Source organism: Phalangium opilio, unplaced genomic scaffold (assembly GCF_054372755.1).
Source record: "Phalangium opilio isolate 3A_F unplaced genomic scaffold, DU_Popi_V2 ptg000002l_1, whole genome shotgun sequence".
Lineage (NCBI taxonomy): Eukaryota > Metazoa > Arthropoda > Arachnida > Opiliones > Phalangiidae > Phalangium > Phalangium opilio.
Genome location: NW_028324144.1, coordinates 6,652,919 through 6,673,481, shown reverse-complemented (window position 1 = coordinate 6,673,481; position 20,563 = coordinate 6,652,919). Strand labels below are relative to the sequence as shown.

At 35.9% G+C, this 20,563-nt stretch overlaps 1 protein-coding gene across 2 annotated transcripts in view; it reads left to right on the top strand.

Moving 5' to 3' along the window:
* The window catches only part of LOC149718471 (cell adhesion molecule Dscam1-like), a 189,354-nt gene that overhangs the window by 153,661 nt on the left and 15,130 nt on the right, over window positions 1-20,563 (top strand). For both annotated transcript variants that reach the window (XM_089847499.1, XM_089847431.1), the window contains exons 20-23: window positions 7,598-7,783; window positions 8,666-8,959; window positions 11,373-11,546; window positions 13,899-14,084. In XM_089847499.1, coding sequence (XP_089703625.1) covers window positions 7,598-7,783; window positions 8,666-8,959; window positions 11,373-11,546; window positions 13,899-14,084 — 840 coding nt within the window. The remainder of the gene's footprint in view (window positions 1-7,597; window positions 7,784-8,665; window positions 8,960-11,372; window positions 11,547-13,898; window positions 14,085-20,563) is intronic.

Below are 20,563 nucleotides of genomic sequence, written 5' to 3'. Positions count from 1 at the left end.
CGTGTAGTCTTTACACGTATATTATCTTGCCATATTGAGTTAAACAACTTTATTCTCTCGTATGGCACCAACAAGGTTTACCCATGATGGTTTAACGACATTCCCGAGTTTTTTTAATGCAATGGGTTATTATTATAAATTTACTAGTGCAAACGGAAATCGCCTTTAGCAGTAAGGGGCAGAACGAAGAACGTGGGAGTTTGAAATTCGAAAAGCTTGTATTGCTGGCGGCTATGTATTTTTCTCAGTATAGAGCATAACATTCTTCAAAGTTAAAAACGCATTTAGTTTACTAACCCTAAACTAGAGATACCAGTCGGCAATTTACCGTCTACAACTTACCAGTAATTTATCAAATACAGCCGTAGATTGCGGATTTATGTCATACCGTAATTTTACAATTGCCAAAGAGTTTCCAAATTTTGAAGCTCAGATTCAAAACCTTTCGAGTAAAACTAAGTGTACTACGCCTGCCTGAAAATATGAAAATTTCTCCATTTTATTATTTAATTTTTACCATTTAAAGCATGATCTAAATTAGGAAGTGTTCGCAATTCAGTGTGGTTTATAATTGAAAAATTATATTACCGACAGAATGGTAATTTTATTTCTCTCGAATTTGAAATGGTAATTTATTGCTAAATTACCGTTTGTGAAAGTTACGGGAATATCACATTGACTAACTATAAATCCCTGTTGCGTATCCTTGTGGCATATCTCTCTCTCCTCCATTGTTTTATCGTCGTAAAGTAAATTCAGCTACGAAACCTCTCTCTTATATCTTATTTTAAAAATAACATATGATATAAGGCACTTTTTTAATCTCATCACCTCTATCATAATTTCTTGCCGCTTCCTTTTGAATCATTTATCACTTACCTAAACTGTTAACCCATTATTGATAAACCATGGCACTGGCACTGGTAGAGGCATTAGCGTTGGGGACTCATTTTGCGTGTTAAATATTAAACAGGGGTGGCCGAAACTTCGTTACGCTCCTTTGTTTCGCTGGGAGCTTTTAGAAATAATTGAATCGTTAGGGGAAGTAAATTTTCAGGTATGACTATAGCACCTACCTTGATTAGATACTCTTATCAAAGAAGGGTGTACTTCCCAACAGTCAGTGTCAAGCTGAAACTACAACACTTATAAACCACAGCTTAATCTATCGCTAAGAAACCAAAGCATAGAGATAAGGAGACTAAATTATAACTACTGAAATTTGAACCTGATTCTCATATCCTGTACTTCTAGTTATTCAGCTCAAAATTTTATTAAATTATGAAGCGTGTCCCGTTTCATATGGACTCTGTTGACTTTATGAAATTTTAAGCCATGCTGTATTAAATTTCGCCTACATGATTGCAAAGCTTAAACCATTTTTATCTGCAGTAAGACAGGAATTAATCTTCAGCATCCTGAGTAAAATACTATAGGTTTAGAAGAAATTTCGCTGGGGAAATTCTACAGTAAATAACAATTCATGCAGTTATGTAAGAAGCAGGAAATATGGTTAGGAAATTATGGTATTTTTGATCTATGTTATGGCACCTTTAGTAAAAGCAAAAGGAGATGATCTAAAAGGACATAGCTTTCCAGCCTAGGAATGAGGGTATTGTGTGCCAGGTTCTCTCTAACGAACGTCTCATCTCGAGTGTTCCTAAAACTTGATATCCCAAGGCTAGGCCGAATGTATTTACTGTAGAGTAAACGGTAGTTGAACACCCAAAGGTTTTCTCTACTAACATTTTTTCTCGGCGCCAACTAACATCAGCCGCGGAAAGCTGGGTCTCACTAAAAAAATTCCACCCCCCTTAAAAAATGTACGAAACTTCAATTTTTGGATTGGAGGTTGGGTCCGCTTGTGGTGAGTTACTCAGAGAGACGGAGATCTTATAAGACGATCGGAGTTTACGTTATGGCGGAGCAAGTTACGAATAACGAATCGGGTGTAAATGTATTAATTTAGAAATGGATAAAAGGCTCTCAAAACAAACTCAGAGTATTTCCGCGCCAGAAAAATATAATTCCGTCGGCTTTCTTTAAAAACGTTTGCACTCCACACGATACACCGTTGCCATAAACGCAAACATCGTGCACTTGGATGAACGCTCCATGCTTGAACTTACTCGGATAAAAAAATTAACCCCGCCTGTTTTACTTCACTCTCCACCGCTGCGGAGCGCTGCTTCAAAAGCTCGTTCTCGGTCGTGGCCGATATTTTAGAAATTTTATCTCTCCATTCAGGCGAGCTCCGTTGGGAACTTTAAAAAGCTTAACGTCAGAACTTTCAGACACAGAGGCTACGGCAAAAAATCTTACATAGGAACTTGGTGTAAGATTATTCTACTTGTGGTAAAAGGTACAGAAGTGAAAGAAATTTTTTTTTAAATAGTGGGTTTTTAATAAATTGGCATTATTCCAGAAGTTCTCAATATTTAAAGCTAAAAACTTATAAACTTCAGTTTTTTATTCGTATCTAATGGTGTACCAAATTTGGAAAAATCCACTGACCAATGGTGACACCGCAATTTAAATAAAACCCGGGTTTTACTTTAAAAAAGTCCAGTCCACCGGCTTTTATTGAGTTTTTTATATTAAGCAGTTGCTTGAATCATAGATTTTTTATCACTGCTTAGTAAAAAGAAATCTTAAAACAGTGAATAAATTACCATCGAAACTTCCAGGGAAAATCGTAAATTAGAATTACGTGGATAATTCACCATGCAAATTAGAAAATACTGTCTCTATATTGCATTGGACTGAAAGTTTATTTAAACCTTGTACTAGGGTAAAATTGGGTTTCCATTTATTATTAATTAACTAAAATTATTTTTAAGGAAATAATAAGATACATCTTATCGCAATGGGATTAAATCGCAAAGATCTTTACAATTAATAAAAGATCAGAATCCAATTTAGTTGTATCGCATCTAAAGTTCAAACAAATATTTTATGCGAAACCTAACGTTGTTTTTAAGCCATTTTCAATTCGTTTCTCATGCATTTCATTTCCCACTGGAGTCAGTTACAGAGTAAAGTTTTATTATTCACATCGCACTTAAAATATTCACTTTTAAAATTGAATAGTTTTGACTTTTATATCCCAGTATTGATTTTAAGAAAGTAAATAACCAATAATTAAATTCAGAAATTCTGATATATAGTTTTTGAATTTTCCATTTACTTGTAATGTTACTTTCCGGAAAGGGCAGTTCGTAACTAAACAAACATCATTAATTCAAAACTCTGCAGTGAAAAGGCTCAACAGTTATTTCTTCCTGGTTTCACCGGATCCAAAGATAAAAATTCAATAATTTGAAAAGAGGTGTGAATAATCCACCCTCCAATTTTTATCTTCCTCTACTCATTCTAGACCTTTGGTGTTTTTTTGTCAAAGTCAAACTGATAAAAGTATAAACCAATTCAATATTTGATCTATTCAAGGACTAGTCGCATGAAAATATTATTCCATGAAACAAGCTGGGAATCTAAAAAAAAGCTCTCCGAGTCGAGACGCAATTAAGAGGTTTTTCTAAAATAATTAAAAAAATATAATTGATATTTATTATTTTAATCGTCATTAATTTACCTCAAATCTAGTTAAATCATTTTAAGAAACTTTATTCCTAAAATCATTTAAAACATAGCTATTGTTGACGTTTCAATTCAAGCGTATGCCTATTTAACAATATTTGGAAATCTAAGGTATTTAAGGCGAATGTTTCACAATAAATGATAAGAAATCCCGCAATTGCGTGAATCTTTGGTGGTAGCCCTGTCAATGGGAGGCTAGACGTCTCTTGTAACCCTAGCCGATCCCCGCGTACTTCTTAATCCTAACGATGGGAGTAGGATTGCTTTCTTCGAACGCGTTTGCTCCGATTTGCCAACTGCGAACGCGGTAACAGACACAGACACGTCCAGTGTAATACCTCTCCATGACGTCATCGTCACTCGGAGAGGTAAAAAGCATAGACTGAACCGTCTTCTGTAGACGTTTTGGACAAGCTCCAACTCGTACTACAGCGAGAAAGTGAAACTAAAGAATTTGATGGTTAAGTCATGCAAGAAAGAGCATTAGTGTTTATTCGGGTTTTTCCTGTTCGGAGATGTGGTTCTCTAACGCTTTGAGAGTTCAGTATACCAAAAGCTGCAGACAAGTTTTAGGACTGTTCATGAGCAAAGCTAAGCGAATCTATTAGAATTTTCTTTAAAATGCTCAGGGTGTTTTTGATAAGTCTGCCATAAATTAAAGATTGTGTTCTTAAGGGTCAAATTGAGTACAAATTGCAATATAATACGAGGTCTACAACCTTTTTTAACGGAGATATGGACTTCCAAACATTGTCCCCTAAAACAAGGGAATAGTCACACATGTGGAATGAGACGTATCAGCCTTTTTAGCCTTGTATCTCACCACGTTATTGAACATTTATAGTATCAAATGGGTAGAAATGTGTATATGCTGATGTTGCAAGTCTTGCTATCTCCATTTAATGGTTACGTATGTTGTCCACGACACATAACTAGTTTAGTACGATAAAAGGTCTTCAAATAAAATTAAAAGCCTAAAAATAAAGGGGCCAAACGCAATATACCGTATCCACCTATATTCAATAAAACTTAAATGATCGACCCAAAAACAGGAGCTTCTATTAAAGCCTCATTGAAAATCATATAACCAGGTAATTGAATCAGAAGAAACTAATTTAATAAAAAATAAATAAGGACAACTAATCTAATTTTCAAGACTGAAATAAATCTTTTCCCAAATTCGTGGTAGACAAGAGTTTAGTTTTCAAACTTTCCATACGACTGGTCCTTTCAAAACTATTGTTTGGTTTCCACAAGCGTGATAGTGACACTGACTCGTTCGGAATAGAGACAAAGGGAAAGAAGTAAAGAAAAAAAAATTCCATCCAATCATAATCCGTGTCAGTATAACTCTTGATTTCCATCCATGATTGATGACGGAAGAGGAGTGTTTAGATAATTTCCTTGAAAAGGCGAAGCATTTTGAGATGGATAGTGGGTTAGAGAGAGAGGAAGAGACTGGTGATGGTGCCTGGAGGATCACGGTATAGAGTTCGGGATCAACTCAGCGGCCATGAATACTCAATCGGGTAAAATTGCTGTGGGCGATTGAGTGAAGGCGATGCGAAAAGCTCATTAGGACCTCATCAAACGACGCCGGCTCCACCCCTTCCATCATATTGAATTTTTCGTCCTAGACTTTTCAAAGCCTATACTATTATTAGAAACCAAGACGTGCGTCTCACAATAGAAGTTCCCCTTTGATTTAACCTTATAAAAGATGCGGTGCTCTTTTATTTTGCACGAATTAAAGAGAGACTGAAATTATATTAAATTTATAAATAAATTTTTCTTAATTCAATATCTCTTCAATTTGTGCTGATCGCGTGATTCTTATTATACAGCTTGTTCCAAAAAGGGTGGTAGGAGAGATTAATGCCCATAAATTATTAGACTTTAATGCGATAGGCTTTTCTTTACGGCTCCATTCAGTAACCTAACAAGGCTTCAAAGGTCGGTTATGAGTCTAAAATGCTCTGTGATATTTATCCCTATGGGCCACCGTTTATAAGCTACGATTGGAGGGTTTTACGGATGACCCCCTGAAATTTAACTATGAAACTGAACGGCAATGCTAATTTAATAGACCTTTTCGGAAATTATATACATGAAAAGTATATAAGGAGAAACCAACATACAGGGGCGAGTCCGTCAAATTCACTACATGCCGGAGGCCCAACTGACACTCTCTAGCGGTACTTCTTTCCGAGAGGAAGAATACACAAATGGAGGCCTCGCCCCTGAGTGTTAGTTTCTCTTCATGTAATTTCCAAAATGGTCTATTAAGGGATCATGCGTAAAACATTTTAATCATAACTTGTTTACGGTGGCCTTTAGGGCAAAATGACGTAGATCATGGATGCCGGTTAATATACTCTGCTTAGAATTTTATACTCCAAAGACGGCCCTACTATCCATAAGAATGAAAGAATATTTGCTTCCAGCACGCATATTTTATAAAAGGGTAGAGCGCCATCTAGCGGCTACGTACTTTTTGTATAGGGACATCTCACGATGGTTGATTGACGGTAAACAAAGACATGACTACCGTGATTTCTATCTCTTCCGTTAACACGATTCGACATCCGTAGAACAGAAATCACAGTTGGCCTTCTGTTCCAGTTTTGAAACATGAAAAAACTTAGGAACAATTGTGCCGCAGATGTCTGCTTAGTTTTATTTATAAACAACATAAGCCTGTATGGCAGACACATTCTTATGCATTATTGGGTTATGATAATATACGGTTAAAAATATTAAAACCATCGTATTTCTTATTATAATAAAAAAGGAAAATGATATTTTAATAAAGCCAGATTATATTTTTAATAATGGTAGCAGCTGAAGCGAAGTTATTATTGTTCATCAGAGCCAAAAAATTGGGTTATTTAAAATCTCAAATTGTTTTATGATGCGGAGATGAAAAAAAAAATAATAAAGCTTTTTTAATTTAATTAAGTTCCAAAAGCACGTAAGTAGTAATAAATTTAAAGCAGTCAAGATACACGTTTTTTGCCATTCTTGAGGAAGATTTCTTTAATTTATAGATTTCTTCTTATTCCGCTTCTTCGGAGTTTAATGTTATAAAAATGATTTACGTCTTTGTAAGAAAAACCTTTTTTCCCATCATTTTAAGAAGAAAAGGAGTATTTTTTTTACGGACTTCCTCTTTTTCTTTCCTTTCCGTTTTATACCTATGACATTTTACTCCATTAGCCCGTCAATCCGCCCTATCTTAATTATCCTATCATGGCATTTTGACTCTGATTTTACTTTAAAATTAAATTTAATGTTTTTAAAAAGTGTTGGATGCTGTCCATGGCAGCAGGTTTACAAAATACGCCCGAAATGCATTCTTCTTGATGATATAAAAAAATTTATTATTGAAAACGTAAAAAAGTTGCAGTGTCACTCGAATTTTAGAAGATTTTTAATTAAAATAATATCCAGCGTTGTTTGTCTTTCTGTCTGTTAGTAACGCTCTGATATATTTTTCGTTTATAACATAAAGGATAATGATTTAAAGTATACTCGAATTTAATAATTTTAAAGCCAATCGCGTAGCTCCCTGTTAATACTATTCTGCGGATGACATGTAACTCGATAGGAAACTTTTTATTAACAAGAAGATATGGGGTCATGTGCGATTAGTCTGAGGTCATACTTTTAACCATGATCCTATTTTGGATTTCATAGTTATTCACAAACATTTCCTAGATCTTAAAAAAATGAAGTTCATGAAATTTAAGGATAGCTCCCCATGCTTACACTAAATAAGATCAAATTCAAAATTACAGCCTTTGTTTTTTCACTGTATATTTTTTAAAAATATCTTATTAATGCTCCTATATCCAATGTCTCACATATTTCTTTTTTTTTAAATTATGTCACGATTTTAAAAAAAGCAAAACAATTTATTCCCCTGAATTGTTTAGAACGCCTAACCAACGAGGCTATTGTTTCTTTATTCCTGATTTTTTTTAAAATCGTTTTTTCTTAGAATTCGAGCTTCACTACCGCCCGGAAAACGGAGAGTGGCGACAGAAAAGACTTCCCCCGGACACAACCAGCCACGATTTATTGGATTTGAAATGCGGTACGCGCTACTGGTTCTACATCAAAGCCACTAACAGTCTGGGGACCGGAGAGCCCAGTGAAACCTTTCAACTAAGAACAGCCGGTGCTGGTAAGATGAAATATAACTAGCTCCTTTTCGAATCTAGCTTAGCAAGCTTAAGATGCTCCAAAATAATGGTGACAACAGGGATATCGCCTTTGTCTTTCGTGGTGTTGAAAGAAAATTGAAATAAGGCTATCATTTTCGAAACCTGTGTGATGGCATAAGTTTATTAACATAAGCAACGATAATTAGAAATAACAAGAAGTGAGAAGAAAACCTTTACGTTACCACCCCGTGGTACAGTAGGGTAAAACTCGCGAATAGGTAGAGTTTACGGTGAAACTAGGAAATTGATGATTACAAAGAACCAAAAATATTCCAAGGCCCCAAATGCCTTGAAAGCCGAATTAAAATCGTGAGAGAAAATGTAAAGGATAACATCATAAAGTTGGGAACTGTAATTGTTGACCCAAAGAAGCCAGAGAAAACGAGATTTCGCGTCGTAAACCTCTTATTGGACACTACGAAAGACTTCCATTCACCTATATGCCTCTTTTGTAACGTTAATTCTTTAGACTTTCACCATGAGTAGTTGGGGATTTTTGAACTGTGGCAAGAGGACCCCTGTGAGAACATTTCAAAGATGTATCCGAAATAAATGTTGAATATCGACCTTCGAAAATTCAATGAAACTCAACAATCATAATCGAATTAAATGGGTTTAAGTGGCGTTAACACCATTATTTACATTCTCTTTATTGATAACGGGGTGGTGTTACTTCTCGAAAAAGTTGCAGGGGCATTTTCAATTCAGTTTTTTTTGTCAGCGCTAGGCTTATGGTTGTAAACCTACGGTTTGGTTGGGCATAGATATAGAAACAATTGACTGTGAAACGAAAAAAAAATATGGTGTTTTATTTACAGAACTAAGGTATTTATTTTTTATAGCTCCAGTGTCGCCATCTGCGGAAGAATTTATCACTTCGAACAAAACTACTATCGGTTTACGATTATGGGCCTGGAAATCAGGCGGTTGTCCGGTAACGAGTTTCACCGTCAAATATAAGCTGAAATACTATCAGCAATGGCAAAGCGTGTCCGAAAATGTCGTATCGGACGAAGGTACTTACTACATTCGACAGCTGTTGCCAGATAGAGAATATCATTTGCACGTCACCGCTCACAGTGAAGCCGGTGACACGGAAAAGGAATACGAAGTCCGGACGTTAGGAACTACTTTAAGTGAGTATTAAATCTTCTCTTTTACCAAATTTCCACGAAATGTATTACTTGCTTCAAACAATAGTAACGTTGTGGTCTCTTTTCATCCGAGAAGCATATAAAACGACTGTTATGTCTTGTAACATTAGTTCATAATGTTAGATTTATTGAGATCAGTTGATTTACAGTGTAAAGCTAAATTATGAAAAGTATTTTAGTTGAGTATAGGTAAAATCGATGTAACTTTCGAATACACTTTTTAGAAGCAAAACAAAAATTATAGTTAAACCGAGCGCACGAATTTGTAAAACTATTTTCTAGTTGAAGACTTGGTTCAGAAAGAAGGTGGAGTCGGGTAATCTTTCGCGATGCCAAGGCTTAAGTGGCATAGTAATAAAAACGTTATTTCCAATGTTTTTCTCTTACAATTTGCTTTAACCCTGAATGATGGCCAATTTAGCTTGATTCCTCGTAACTATTTTGCTAAGGTCTACTCTCTTGTTCAGGCGCAGTTGATAATAGTCAAAAAATAATGTTGCATATTATTTTGTGGCGTCAAATTCCTTGTGAGGAAAAAAAACCAAGTGAATGTCACTATGGATATATCATTTTACAATGGCATTTTTTCCGTGGCATGTTGAGTTTTCTGCGTCAATTTGGTAGGGTTAGTTGTACTAGCTGAGTGGTTTTAGTTTGCACGTTAAGCCTTGGCTTGGGTGTGTCAGGAGCTGACCGTAGTGATGGAAAACATATGGGTACAAATTTAAGTTGCGCCCCTTTTTAAGTATTAACATGTAGAATAAGCCAGTGTGAATGGTGTGTTATCTGAGTATTTTCTTAAAGGAAAGCGCGGCTCCGTTGATGCCCCTAATAAATGGCTTTTCTGCTACACAGTGGCTAAGCTTTCTAAAGGCTAGTTAAGCCAAAGGCAGGAACCAATGGGAACTAGTGCATTAGGTCTGATTGGTTCCTGCCTTTGGCAAGGTAAAATCCAGAAGATTAGCCAGAATGCCTGGGGTGATCATGGAGCCGCGCTTTCCTTTAATATTTCCTTAAGAATGCTTTAAGGAACGGTATAACGAGGGATATCCATTAGATTCCGATTACATGTTGTGAAAATTGCAATTTCAGCTGGTTTATATACTTATCCTAATAAAACAAATTGAGACTAGGGTCTATTAAAAGCTTTACCTCCACTTTGAGAAATGTTTTGCAACATACGTCAGTTTCGCGAGGAAATTAAAAGGTTCATCCTTCACTATAGAGAAAAACCATTGGCAAAATCGCTGTTCTAGCGCTATTTAATGGATTGAACTTCTTAATGGTAAAACCTGAGGTAAAATTCCACGAAAACAATAGTAAAACAATTGAGCAATAAAAGCGAGACGTGATTTAACTTTTAGAAAATGATCCAAAAAAGGGGAACGATGAAAAGCTAATGGGTTGATATCTCGAAGCCTCTTTCGCGATTTTAAAGGCTCACTGATAAGCTAGCCTTCCGGCAGCCTCCTTTTGAAAGAGAGCTTCAAACTCCTTTCAGCTTTATCACTAAAGGCTGGAATGGAAAAAAAGAACTTTTGGGAAAGGCATAAGTATCATAACAGCATTAAGTTATGACAAGGGAAAAATGTGTTGGAGCTATCACGTAATCCTGTGGTAGAATGAGAATTGCAAGAGACCATTCCAATAAAAACATTCAGAGAAACCAACGCACAGGGGAGAGGCCACTATATTAGGCTACTTCCCTTGTGCCAAGATGCAACGCCAGATGGAGCTCGCGTGCGCTACACGCGGGAGGCTAGTCGACTCACACTGCCGCTTGCGGTGCTTCATAGCGCGACGAAACTAGCCTAATATGGCTGCCCATCCCCTGTGCTGTTTACTTTTCCTATGGCATTTCGGGGATCGTCTAGTGATAGCCAGAAAAAACTGTATTTACTAACTTATAAAGAAATTTTATAAATATTTTTGCTTTAAATATTAATATTTGAAAGATTCGGAGTTAGAAAAATCAGGTGCTCCAGTAATATAAGTAGGTTTTCTTCCGTTGTTGCCAATCCAAGCTGAGCAAATCTGTTCTATGTAGCTCTTATATAATACGTTTTGCACAGAATTTCGAGTTAAGAACGTAGAAAGGGAGTTACTTATGGATTGTTAGGTTACTTGTGAAGAGATCTATACTGGATTCAATCTTTGAAGAAACGCTGACGCGGCCGATTTGCCATAATGGTTTGTTCCTTTTCGTGGCGAAGGCACGATTCTCCTAATCTTTCAATGGGCTATTTGTTGAAATCGTTATGGCTATTAAAGCCCAAAACAAAATGATCCCTCTAATTAAAGTAGGGATGGGAAACGAGGGTTTCGGAGCGGGAGCTGATTTCGTTGCTTCTCCATCTTATATATCAGCTTACGTTTTTCTTTTCCGGATGGCCAGTCGTTACTCCTTTTCCGGATTTATCGACGAGGACGACCGCCCCTGCCTTCCACAAGAACCTCGCCGTCTTCATCCCGGTCCTCTTGTCCATTTTGGTCGTTATCGTTGTATTGGTGTTGGCCGTTCTATGTCTTTGGAGGAACTGGCAAGATCGACGCACTCCTACATCCTTGGGTAAGACTAACATGCAAACAAAGAATCCGTTTAAAACAATGGATAACAATTAAGATTATACTTAAATCGCGATTCTTTTGTTTGAACCTAACAATTGACGCGGGTTAGTAGTTAGTGATAGTTGGCGTGGTAGAATCTATCCTTAAGATGGTTCCATTTTTGTTTTTTAACTAACCTAACTGGTTTCCTTCCAATTAACCGAATTCCCATTGGACAGAAATACCATTCAACCTAAAGGTTCAAAAGTATTTAAGTAACAACTGAGATCGGATACCAAAGATCTAGAAAAGTAAAGTCATTGGCTAAAACAAATTTTCTCAAATGTTCGAAATCACAATTTCATAATGGAACAAAGTTAAGACTTCCAATCAGATATGATCCATAAGAGGTTATTTAATTAGGCCTACATATTTTCGTTCAGTGACTTTCTTTTCACCGCAACCTTCCTGGTCTTATTGCTTCTCACAATTTTAATATACTGTTATTTATTACTCTCTGGCTTTAATTAAGTCACCCTGTTCCTGGACTCACGATACGAGTTATTTCCGAAATATTTTAATTATGATTTCTTCCGATCCAAGTCAGTTTCCTGATTAGGTGATGTTTGATTAAGTTTTCCCCTCTAACCCTTCAAGCCATATAATTTAGGTTATCTTTTGTTTCCGGATATTAGACCGAAATTAATTACAAGAATTTATTTTTGTCCCAGGAGGATATGATTAGGATATCGATCAAAAAAGGCAGCTAGTATTCCTATTTTCGCCTTTAATTTCTGCTGTTTGATATTTATCTTCGTAACGTCTACAACCTGAAATGCTTACGTTCTAGCTCTATTTGCCAAGAAAATATGTATAATTTACTTAAAGGGTATGGGAATTTACAATTTCATATCATATTTTAGCACGAAAGTGGTATTATATTACACTTTCAAGTCTCTACTTTCAAAATATAAAGTTTTTAATATAATTGAACCAAAGTTTCTATTTTTAAAATCCATTGGAAAATCACGAAAACTCAACTTCGATATATAAATTATTTTGTCTTGTCAGCTTGTTCGGTTGGTTTATGACATCACACGGGCAAACCTATACAAGCGAGAGCGAGCGCGAGCTATATCCGTCTCGTGCTCTGTCTATGCTTTGATAGCGGAGAGAGTGGCACCATCTCGCGTGCGTGACGTCAAAAACAAGAAAACGTTGTAGCCTTTCTTAAAGACTTTTAAAAAGTGGATTTTAAATAATTTCATATGAAGCATTTTCAAATGCATATTGCCAAATAACTAGAAATCGGAGAATTAAAAGCTTGATATTTCTGAATTCACAGTAATTAATTCTATCTTTTGCTATATAAATCAGAGGTTTTTCAAACGAAGCTTCTCATACCCTTTAAGTTTTTAGGTAAAAATTTAAGTAAATAGAAGTTCTTCTATTGATAATGGTGTTTAATTTTGACTAATTAGGATTTGATTGTTATAAATGTGAGAATTGAGCCTGTAAAGATAGTTTTGTTGATATATCGAACATTGATGGACATATACATGTGTATATTATTCGAAAAAGGTTTTGTGATCTAAAATTTACTAATCAACTTATTTATGAATAAACTGTTAGTTAAATGTCCAAAACCAAAATATTGCAAATACAAGAAAAATTTAATACAATTTTAGCTAAGAAAACATCGAATTCTAATCCTTGAATTGTAAATATAGCTCTTAAACGATATTCAAAAAGTTTCCCTACGCAACTGCTTTTATCCTCGAAAAGGTCCAGTTTCAGTTGAGGGTGACTTGGTAGGTTCGGGTTTCAAAGCAACACTGAGGATTGCTAGGAGTGAGTTGTTTTAATTGCAGATGTAGCTTTAAAAACAGTTTCGATTATAATTTTGAACACGGGATTTGGATTGCTCTTTAGAACCGAAACAGTTATGTTCGAAAAAGTCATTAAACATTTCAACGAAGTTCGCGAGTAAAGTTTTTACACGCTTACGATAACGCTAGTTTAGTTTGAGCGTAAGAGGTGGTTCTATTTAAAAATCGGAGACACTTATCTTTTTGACTCCAGGGGACAAGCCGTTGTCCGTCCCCGTTACCCTTTCTATCTCTTATTTACCTCTGATCCTCATTTAGATTCATTAAGGGAGAAAGGCTATTCCCCCAAGGTGAAAGTGGCGAGAGTATTCTCTAGTCACTCTTGAGAGAGATACGATACCAGTGTCGGTCCGCGTTCGGAAGAAAGGACCTTATCACGGCCCCCCGACATTGAGCCTAGCCGAACCAGGACTTAACTCTTTACAATTTACTTCTCTAACGACTGTCCCTACCAACCTCCTTTTTCTTCTCTTTACCGTTTATAGAGACGCCAAGGCACAAAAGCGCCCACCACGACGAAGGGGGTATTCTAATGGCCGACATGGCGGCGAAAAAAGCGGCTGCCGCTGCCGGAACTAACAACGTCGATTTATTAGACATGCGACCCAAGGAAGATTACTACTCTTCGCCTAGCAAACATCCAACGCCAGTCGCGTCCAATCTTAGAAGGCGTAAGTTCCACTTTCTTTCTCATTTTCGCAGTCTTTCATGAATACAATCGCCTTAATCGTGAATGCGAGGCTCTCTCAGTATAGCCTTGGGTTTAGTATCATAGTAGGAAAAACTTTCTGACGTAATTTAATTTTCTATATATTTACTTGAAAAGTGACTAAATTTTAGCCACATAAGTGATTATATCAACGAGAGCTTAAATTAAAGGATTTCAATTAGTAGCTAAAATGTAATTTAGTAAAGGGCTACACCAAAATTTAACTTTATTTGCATGAGTGCGAATACCTTTTCTCTGCGAGGTTCAGTTTATAATATCCTCGCACCAGGGTCTTTTGCCAGCAAACATACTTCAAAGTGGCACTGACTTTAATTCTAAATGCTCGTGTTCAAGCGCAGTTCATCATTCTACAATTCTTTTTTTCAAACTTGCGTTTAAAGAAACATGAGAAGTTACAAAAGATGCTGTTTAGGCCTATCCAAAACTTCTTTTCTTTACTCAAATTAAAGAATAATTGACACGTGGTCACTTTTCTGTGAAAAAGGCCACACGAAAATTTCTGTTCTCGTAATCTCTTCGGTAATTCAGTTTGGAACATCGAACAGGGTAGCCCTAAGTTTTATAGAATATTGTCACACATTTTTCATGGCAACATAGTAAGTCCATATACCTAGGGTTGGTCATGTTCTAACTTTAGCCGTGTTTACACGAGACACTTAGAAACCATTTTAAACCGTTTTGGAAAGAAAAAAAGGATTATTATGCTGTTAAAAGCAGAGATATTTCACGTTAAAATGCATATATTATTTTTCAAAAAAGATTATAAAGGCCTTTCTAAAACAGTTGAAAACGGTTCCAAAGTGTCTCGTATAAACGCGGCTTATATCTGCCAATATGACATACGTGTGACTAGTTGGATCTTCTAAGGTACATGTTTGGGACACCAGAGATATGCAAGTTAATATTCTAGTTTCACTTCCTGAAAAGTTTAAAATTAGATTAAAACTATAGGCTTAAAGTATTTTTAAAACAATTTGCATGATTATTTTCCAAAAGAAAAAACTTTGGGTTTTTCTCGCCTGTAAAGGTGGCTAAGTACTGGTCGTGGTACTGGTACATTCATGGCCAACATGAATAAATTTACGCGACTACTTCCATCAACCTCTCTCTCCGGGCGCGTATGGCTTTATCGTTTCTGGAACGAAGCGTCCAAGCCCCCAGGACCTAATTAGGTAAGGCTCCCAAAATGATTTACCCAGACTATCACGTACATAGTGGCCTTTACCTAGCTAGACGCTTTTCTTACTTAAATATCCGTTGGACGGTCGAGACTACTCTTCCTTTTTGCTGTTTAAGACATTATATTTACGCGCGCGGTATAGGCTTTTAAGTAATTAACACTAAACCACGTTTTAAAGGACAAGCCTCCTTAAATCTAATTATTTTAAGGTAATTGATAATGTAGTACAGCTAGCTACCACACGGAAAATTTAGTCTTGAAAGTGATATTGGTAAACACCGATTTCTATAATAGAGCCTTCATTGAAGGGGAAATTTAGGAAAATGTGTACTGGTGATCAACAAATTTTTGAAATGGGTTTCATCTGGTGCACTGGAAATTGAGGAGTGTGAATACACAGTGTTAAGGAAAAAAGTAGTCCCCATGTAACTATTTTTCAGAACACTGTTCATATAGATAATTGGAAAAACTGGAAAAATGCCTGATTGTGGAGATAAGTGTGTAGTTTTGTAATATTCATCCATCGCCAAAAAGTAATTGAAAATTTTGCCCAATACTTAGGGTTATGTGACAAAAATTCTTGATTATTGATCCTTAGCACGATTTGATAGCATTAAAAATTAGTTTTAGCTGGACAAAGATTATAATGTACCATTTGTAAATTCCCTTATCATATGCTGAATTATTACTGAAAGTACCACAAATTTTGTGAGACCAAGTATCGTATCCTTAAAACACTTTAGAAATAGTACCTTTTTAGACGTGTTTCAGAATCTTTAAAATCAACTTGTTAGTTAATGAAAGCTAATTTGAATTTAATTATCACGTCAACCGAATTACTTAAAAAGCGAAGCGACTCAATATTTGAAAAGGAAATAACCAAAATCAATTGCAAATCTAGTATTTCCTTAATTGAGTTTCATTTTAAATATTTTAATTATTTCTTTTAACTTAAATTAAAATCTGCAGTTCTTAAAATATAATTTTCCTATTTTGTATAAAAGTATCGGCAGCTTCAGTGATATGTAAAGATAGTTTATACCAGCAAAATACTGATAAATTTAGTCTGTGAAGAGTAAATATTTTAAAAACATTATTGCGCATATATTTTAGATCTTTAATTCTACGAAAACTTCATTATTTTCATCTTTCCTTTAATGTAATTTAATTAATATTGGGAATCCATATGTCTAACTCATAAATTATTTCTAGAAGCTCCTTTCGAGTTTCCACGAATATATTGTTACTTTTCTTCATAAATTAAACTAATTAGTAACTCCTAACTTCCAGAACCTCTTTCATATTTTATCTTGAGTTCATTGGCTTTCATTTCAATGATCTTTCCTTTACCTAAATTTTATCTCAAGAGTTTTTTAGAAGTCTATTTGCTCAAGACTGTCTGCTTAAATAAAATTAATCCCTTAATGTTGAAACAGGGATAGATTTAATTGGGAAGTAGGAATGGAGAACGGTTAGTATTTACTTCAGTCCCACTCATACCCCGGTACAGAGCCCCTCCCTCCAACACGTAACGAAAATTTTAAACTATCTTATTGGCTAACTTAAACTACGTTTCGATGACGTTACTGACAGGGACGGCGAAAAATACTTAATTCCTTTTTACCTCTGTCGCTATGACACGCCAATTCTTTCATACCCCTCCGTTCCATGGAAGGGGTTCGAGACTTCGACGCACTCCGAGATTACTCTGTTCTCCATTCCTACTTCTAAAATAAAATCTGTCCCTGATTAAAATTATATCTAAGCTCAAGTTTAAGAACATTCGAAAAGCCTGCTATGCGTTTTATTGCATTTAATATATGCAAATGAATTTTCTCAAGCGAATAACGGAATATTTTTTAAAGCTTTACGCTCCTATAGGTAGATAATTAACGTCCGGTTTTACATACTTGATGGCATCATGAAGGCTAATAGGTGATTGAGCTACCCATGAGATATATTTCTTCATAATTTTTAAAGTCTTCCGTTAATTTATTGCGGTTAGCTCCATTTTGGATATACTAAAGTATTTTTAAATATATTGGTTTTTGTGCAGGAGAATATTTTTTTCATTCAAGACAGAAGTGAGTCAGTACAACATTATTAGCAGCTTAAGTTAAATGCTGCAAGACACTTCACCTCAGAATGTTTTGGCCTGGTTGTCGGCTGGTAGCCTTTCAGTTTTCAGGCACAGAAAAGGTTATATTTTTGGTTGTGGCGAACTTTAATTGGTTTAATTTCAAGAACTATTTAATGAAATTGGAAACCTCAATTAATAAACGTGGAAGAAACTAGAAAACCTTAAAGAATACGCAAAGCCATTTTAAAAATTATGCCCTCTATTTCTTTGATCTATGAAGCAGACGATAATCATATACCTAAACTACAGCCTATGATCACATAAACGTGATCAAGATAACTATGCCCGAACAAAATCCCTCTCTTTGTAAATTGCGCTCGATTACGTGATCCTATTTTTCCCACAAATACAGAAGCGAGATTCTTCTCAAAGTGGAACTTTAAAACAGTGCTCTGAACGACAAAATGCCATAGAACAATTTCAACTAAAAAGCCCCAGAGAACATCCCTCTTAATTTATCGCCGACTTATAAGTAACACCCTGTACAAAATCAATGATAAATAAAAATCTTGTTAGAATTAGACTACTGAAGAATAAGAATTAAGGAGATTTTGACATCGTTCTCGAAGTAGCTCTCAAAAAATTTAAGCGTTATGCTTATATTGTAAATTCGATTGAGGTCACTAGAATCAATATGAACTAATACAACGTCTAAATAAATAAGAAATGAGATACATTAGTTTCTATTTGAACCTCAATAGCTTGAAATCTCTTTTCCTCTGAATAGCTTTTAATAACAATCCGGCATCCAGTTTTAAAAATTCTTAAGCTCTTTACGGTCTTAATTCTCAAAAGAAAATTCTGATTTTAGAATACTGTTTCTAAAAATATTCCATCTTTGAAACATTAGCGTAACTTCAAAGAAATTAGCGCAAATTTTGCGGCTAAAGTTAAGAACGAAACTACGTAAAACAAAATATAACGTCAATATGTTAATGACTTACCTTTGCAAAATGGTAAAAGTTTCTGGAAACTGGCCAAGAGAAAAAAAACCATGACATTATCTCTACTCCGTTTATTTTCATAAATTAGGAATATTCTCTATATCATCTTCCCCCAGACCATTAATAACATCCCGCTCCCCTCTTCTAATCTGTGTAAGAAACTTCACCGCGGCTATAAGCCCAAAACTTTTGGTATGAGAGAAGAAGAAAAAAAACCGCGTTAAGTTTTAATAAGGAATAGGTTTTTCCAAATGTTATGCAGGTTTGGATTTTTTACATTTTTCCCGAAGCTATTCGGAACCTCCCCTCAAGTAATCACTCCCCACCTCACCTATGGAACGTAAAGGGAGGCTGAAGTTCTAGAACAAGTTATTTCCCAAAGAAAAAATATGGCCTAACAGTTTTTAATGTGTATGGTATATAAGAGTTTAAAATATCTAAAATGGGATTGAAGCACTGGGATCTTAGCCACGAGCTAAGATGAGAGCTTATAGTCTAGAATATCGAAGGTATTCGACATTTTATGGCATGGTTTGAAGGTAAACGCGTAGTAAATGTATAAAATGCCAAGTTGCGACTTGGTCAAGTTGGTCAGCTCGTTCGAATGCACGCGAATCGTCACTGCATACGTCAATTTGTAGGTAGAATCGCGCTGTCGTGATTAGCGAGATGCTAAACGTCACAGATGACGCGTATGGTAGATTTTCTATGGAGGCACAGTCTCCATTTCTTACAAACTCCAATTAGATGTAATAATCAATGCTTCCTAAACCGCATTCAACCAAACTGTCTAATTAAAGGATAAACAAACTTAAATTTTTTTGGTACAAAACGTGGCACGTTTGAAAATCACTTAGCTATTTTCAGCTGCATTTGTAGGGTCAGGGTTCAATTACAGCATTTCAATATATTTTGTAATTTACCAATAATCGGACTTTCTTGAATAGTTCCAATAATAAAATTAATTGTTCTCGTGGTTAACTCTCCCTTTAAAGTTTTAAAGATTAGAGCCAATGAAGTAGCACTGGCAGGAAGGAGATATGAAAGCAAAGCCGGTGCTTTGAAAGTCGCCTTTCACTAGCCTTGTACGCATTAACTTAATATATATAACATTTTTTTTAAGTATAGATTTTATCCGCGTATAGGCATGGAAAGGTATATACCTTTAGCCCGCATTTTTGGGGGGTAAGTTCCCACGCACGCCACCATTTGGTATATTTCCTTCTCTGGGCATTCTCGGGGCTCTCTTCTGGCAGCTCTCTCGGAATCTCTGTAGCAGCTGGGACCAGCCGCGTTACGTCAATCGATAATTCAAGCTCCGGAAGAGAGGGCAAAAATTTTTCTTTCGGTAACTTATCAGAAAAGCTCTCATTCCCTTTAGCGTTTTCACTCGGAACTTTTGGCGCTTCGACGAGAAAAGCGTTGGAAGACGAGGGCCAACAGTTTCGAGCGTTAAGCTCACGTATAAAGTCGAGCTTGAGAGTGCCAAAGAGAAGGGTAGACACGCTGAGAGGAGAGAGAGCGAGCGGTGGTGGGTTTTAGCCCGAGTTGTCAACAGCTGTTGTGCTAACACAACTTGGCATAAGAAGAAAAATACGAGTTGGATATCCTTCTCCACTCTGTCCCTTACTCGCGCCATATACCCCGGGTTATAAAAAGACCGCTCAATTGTACCTAATTGCTTAAATTGTAACTCAACTGTAAGACTTTCCTATATTTTTATACATATATACTTCCTCCTATTCTTGTAGAGTTAAACGTTATATTGTTGCTGGCATCAAAACGGAAGGAAATCATCGAATTGATTTTTATTTTTCAACGGTTCAAAACTTCTGAGTCCTTCAGAGCTTTAGTGTTTTGCGAACCGTAAAACGGAAAGGGTAAACTGCATGGCATTTAGAGTTTAGTTCATAATGAATGTCACGTGATATCCGTTCAAAAATGGATTGAGACAATTTACCAATATTAGATTTTGATTCCGAAACTACTGTCGTTTGATTATCATTTTGATTTAGCCGTAACTTAGTAAAGCCATACATGCACTACAGGCGTTATATCGTTGAAATGTGTTGAAGGCGAACGATTTCTATCAAATCTTGGCCTTTATGCAATTGGAACCATTACAAGAAAGTGTCAAGCATCAAAACAATACATCA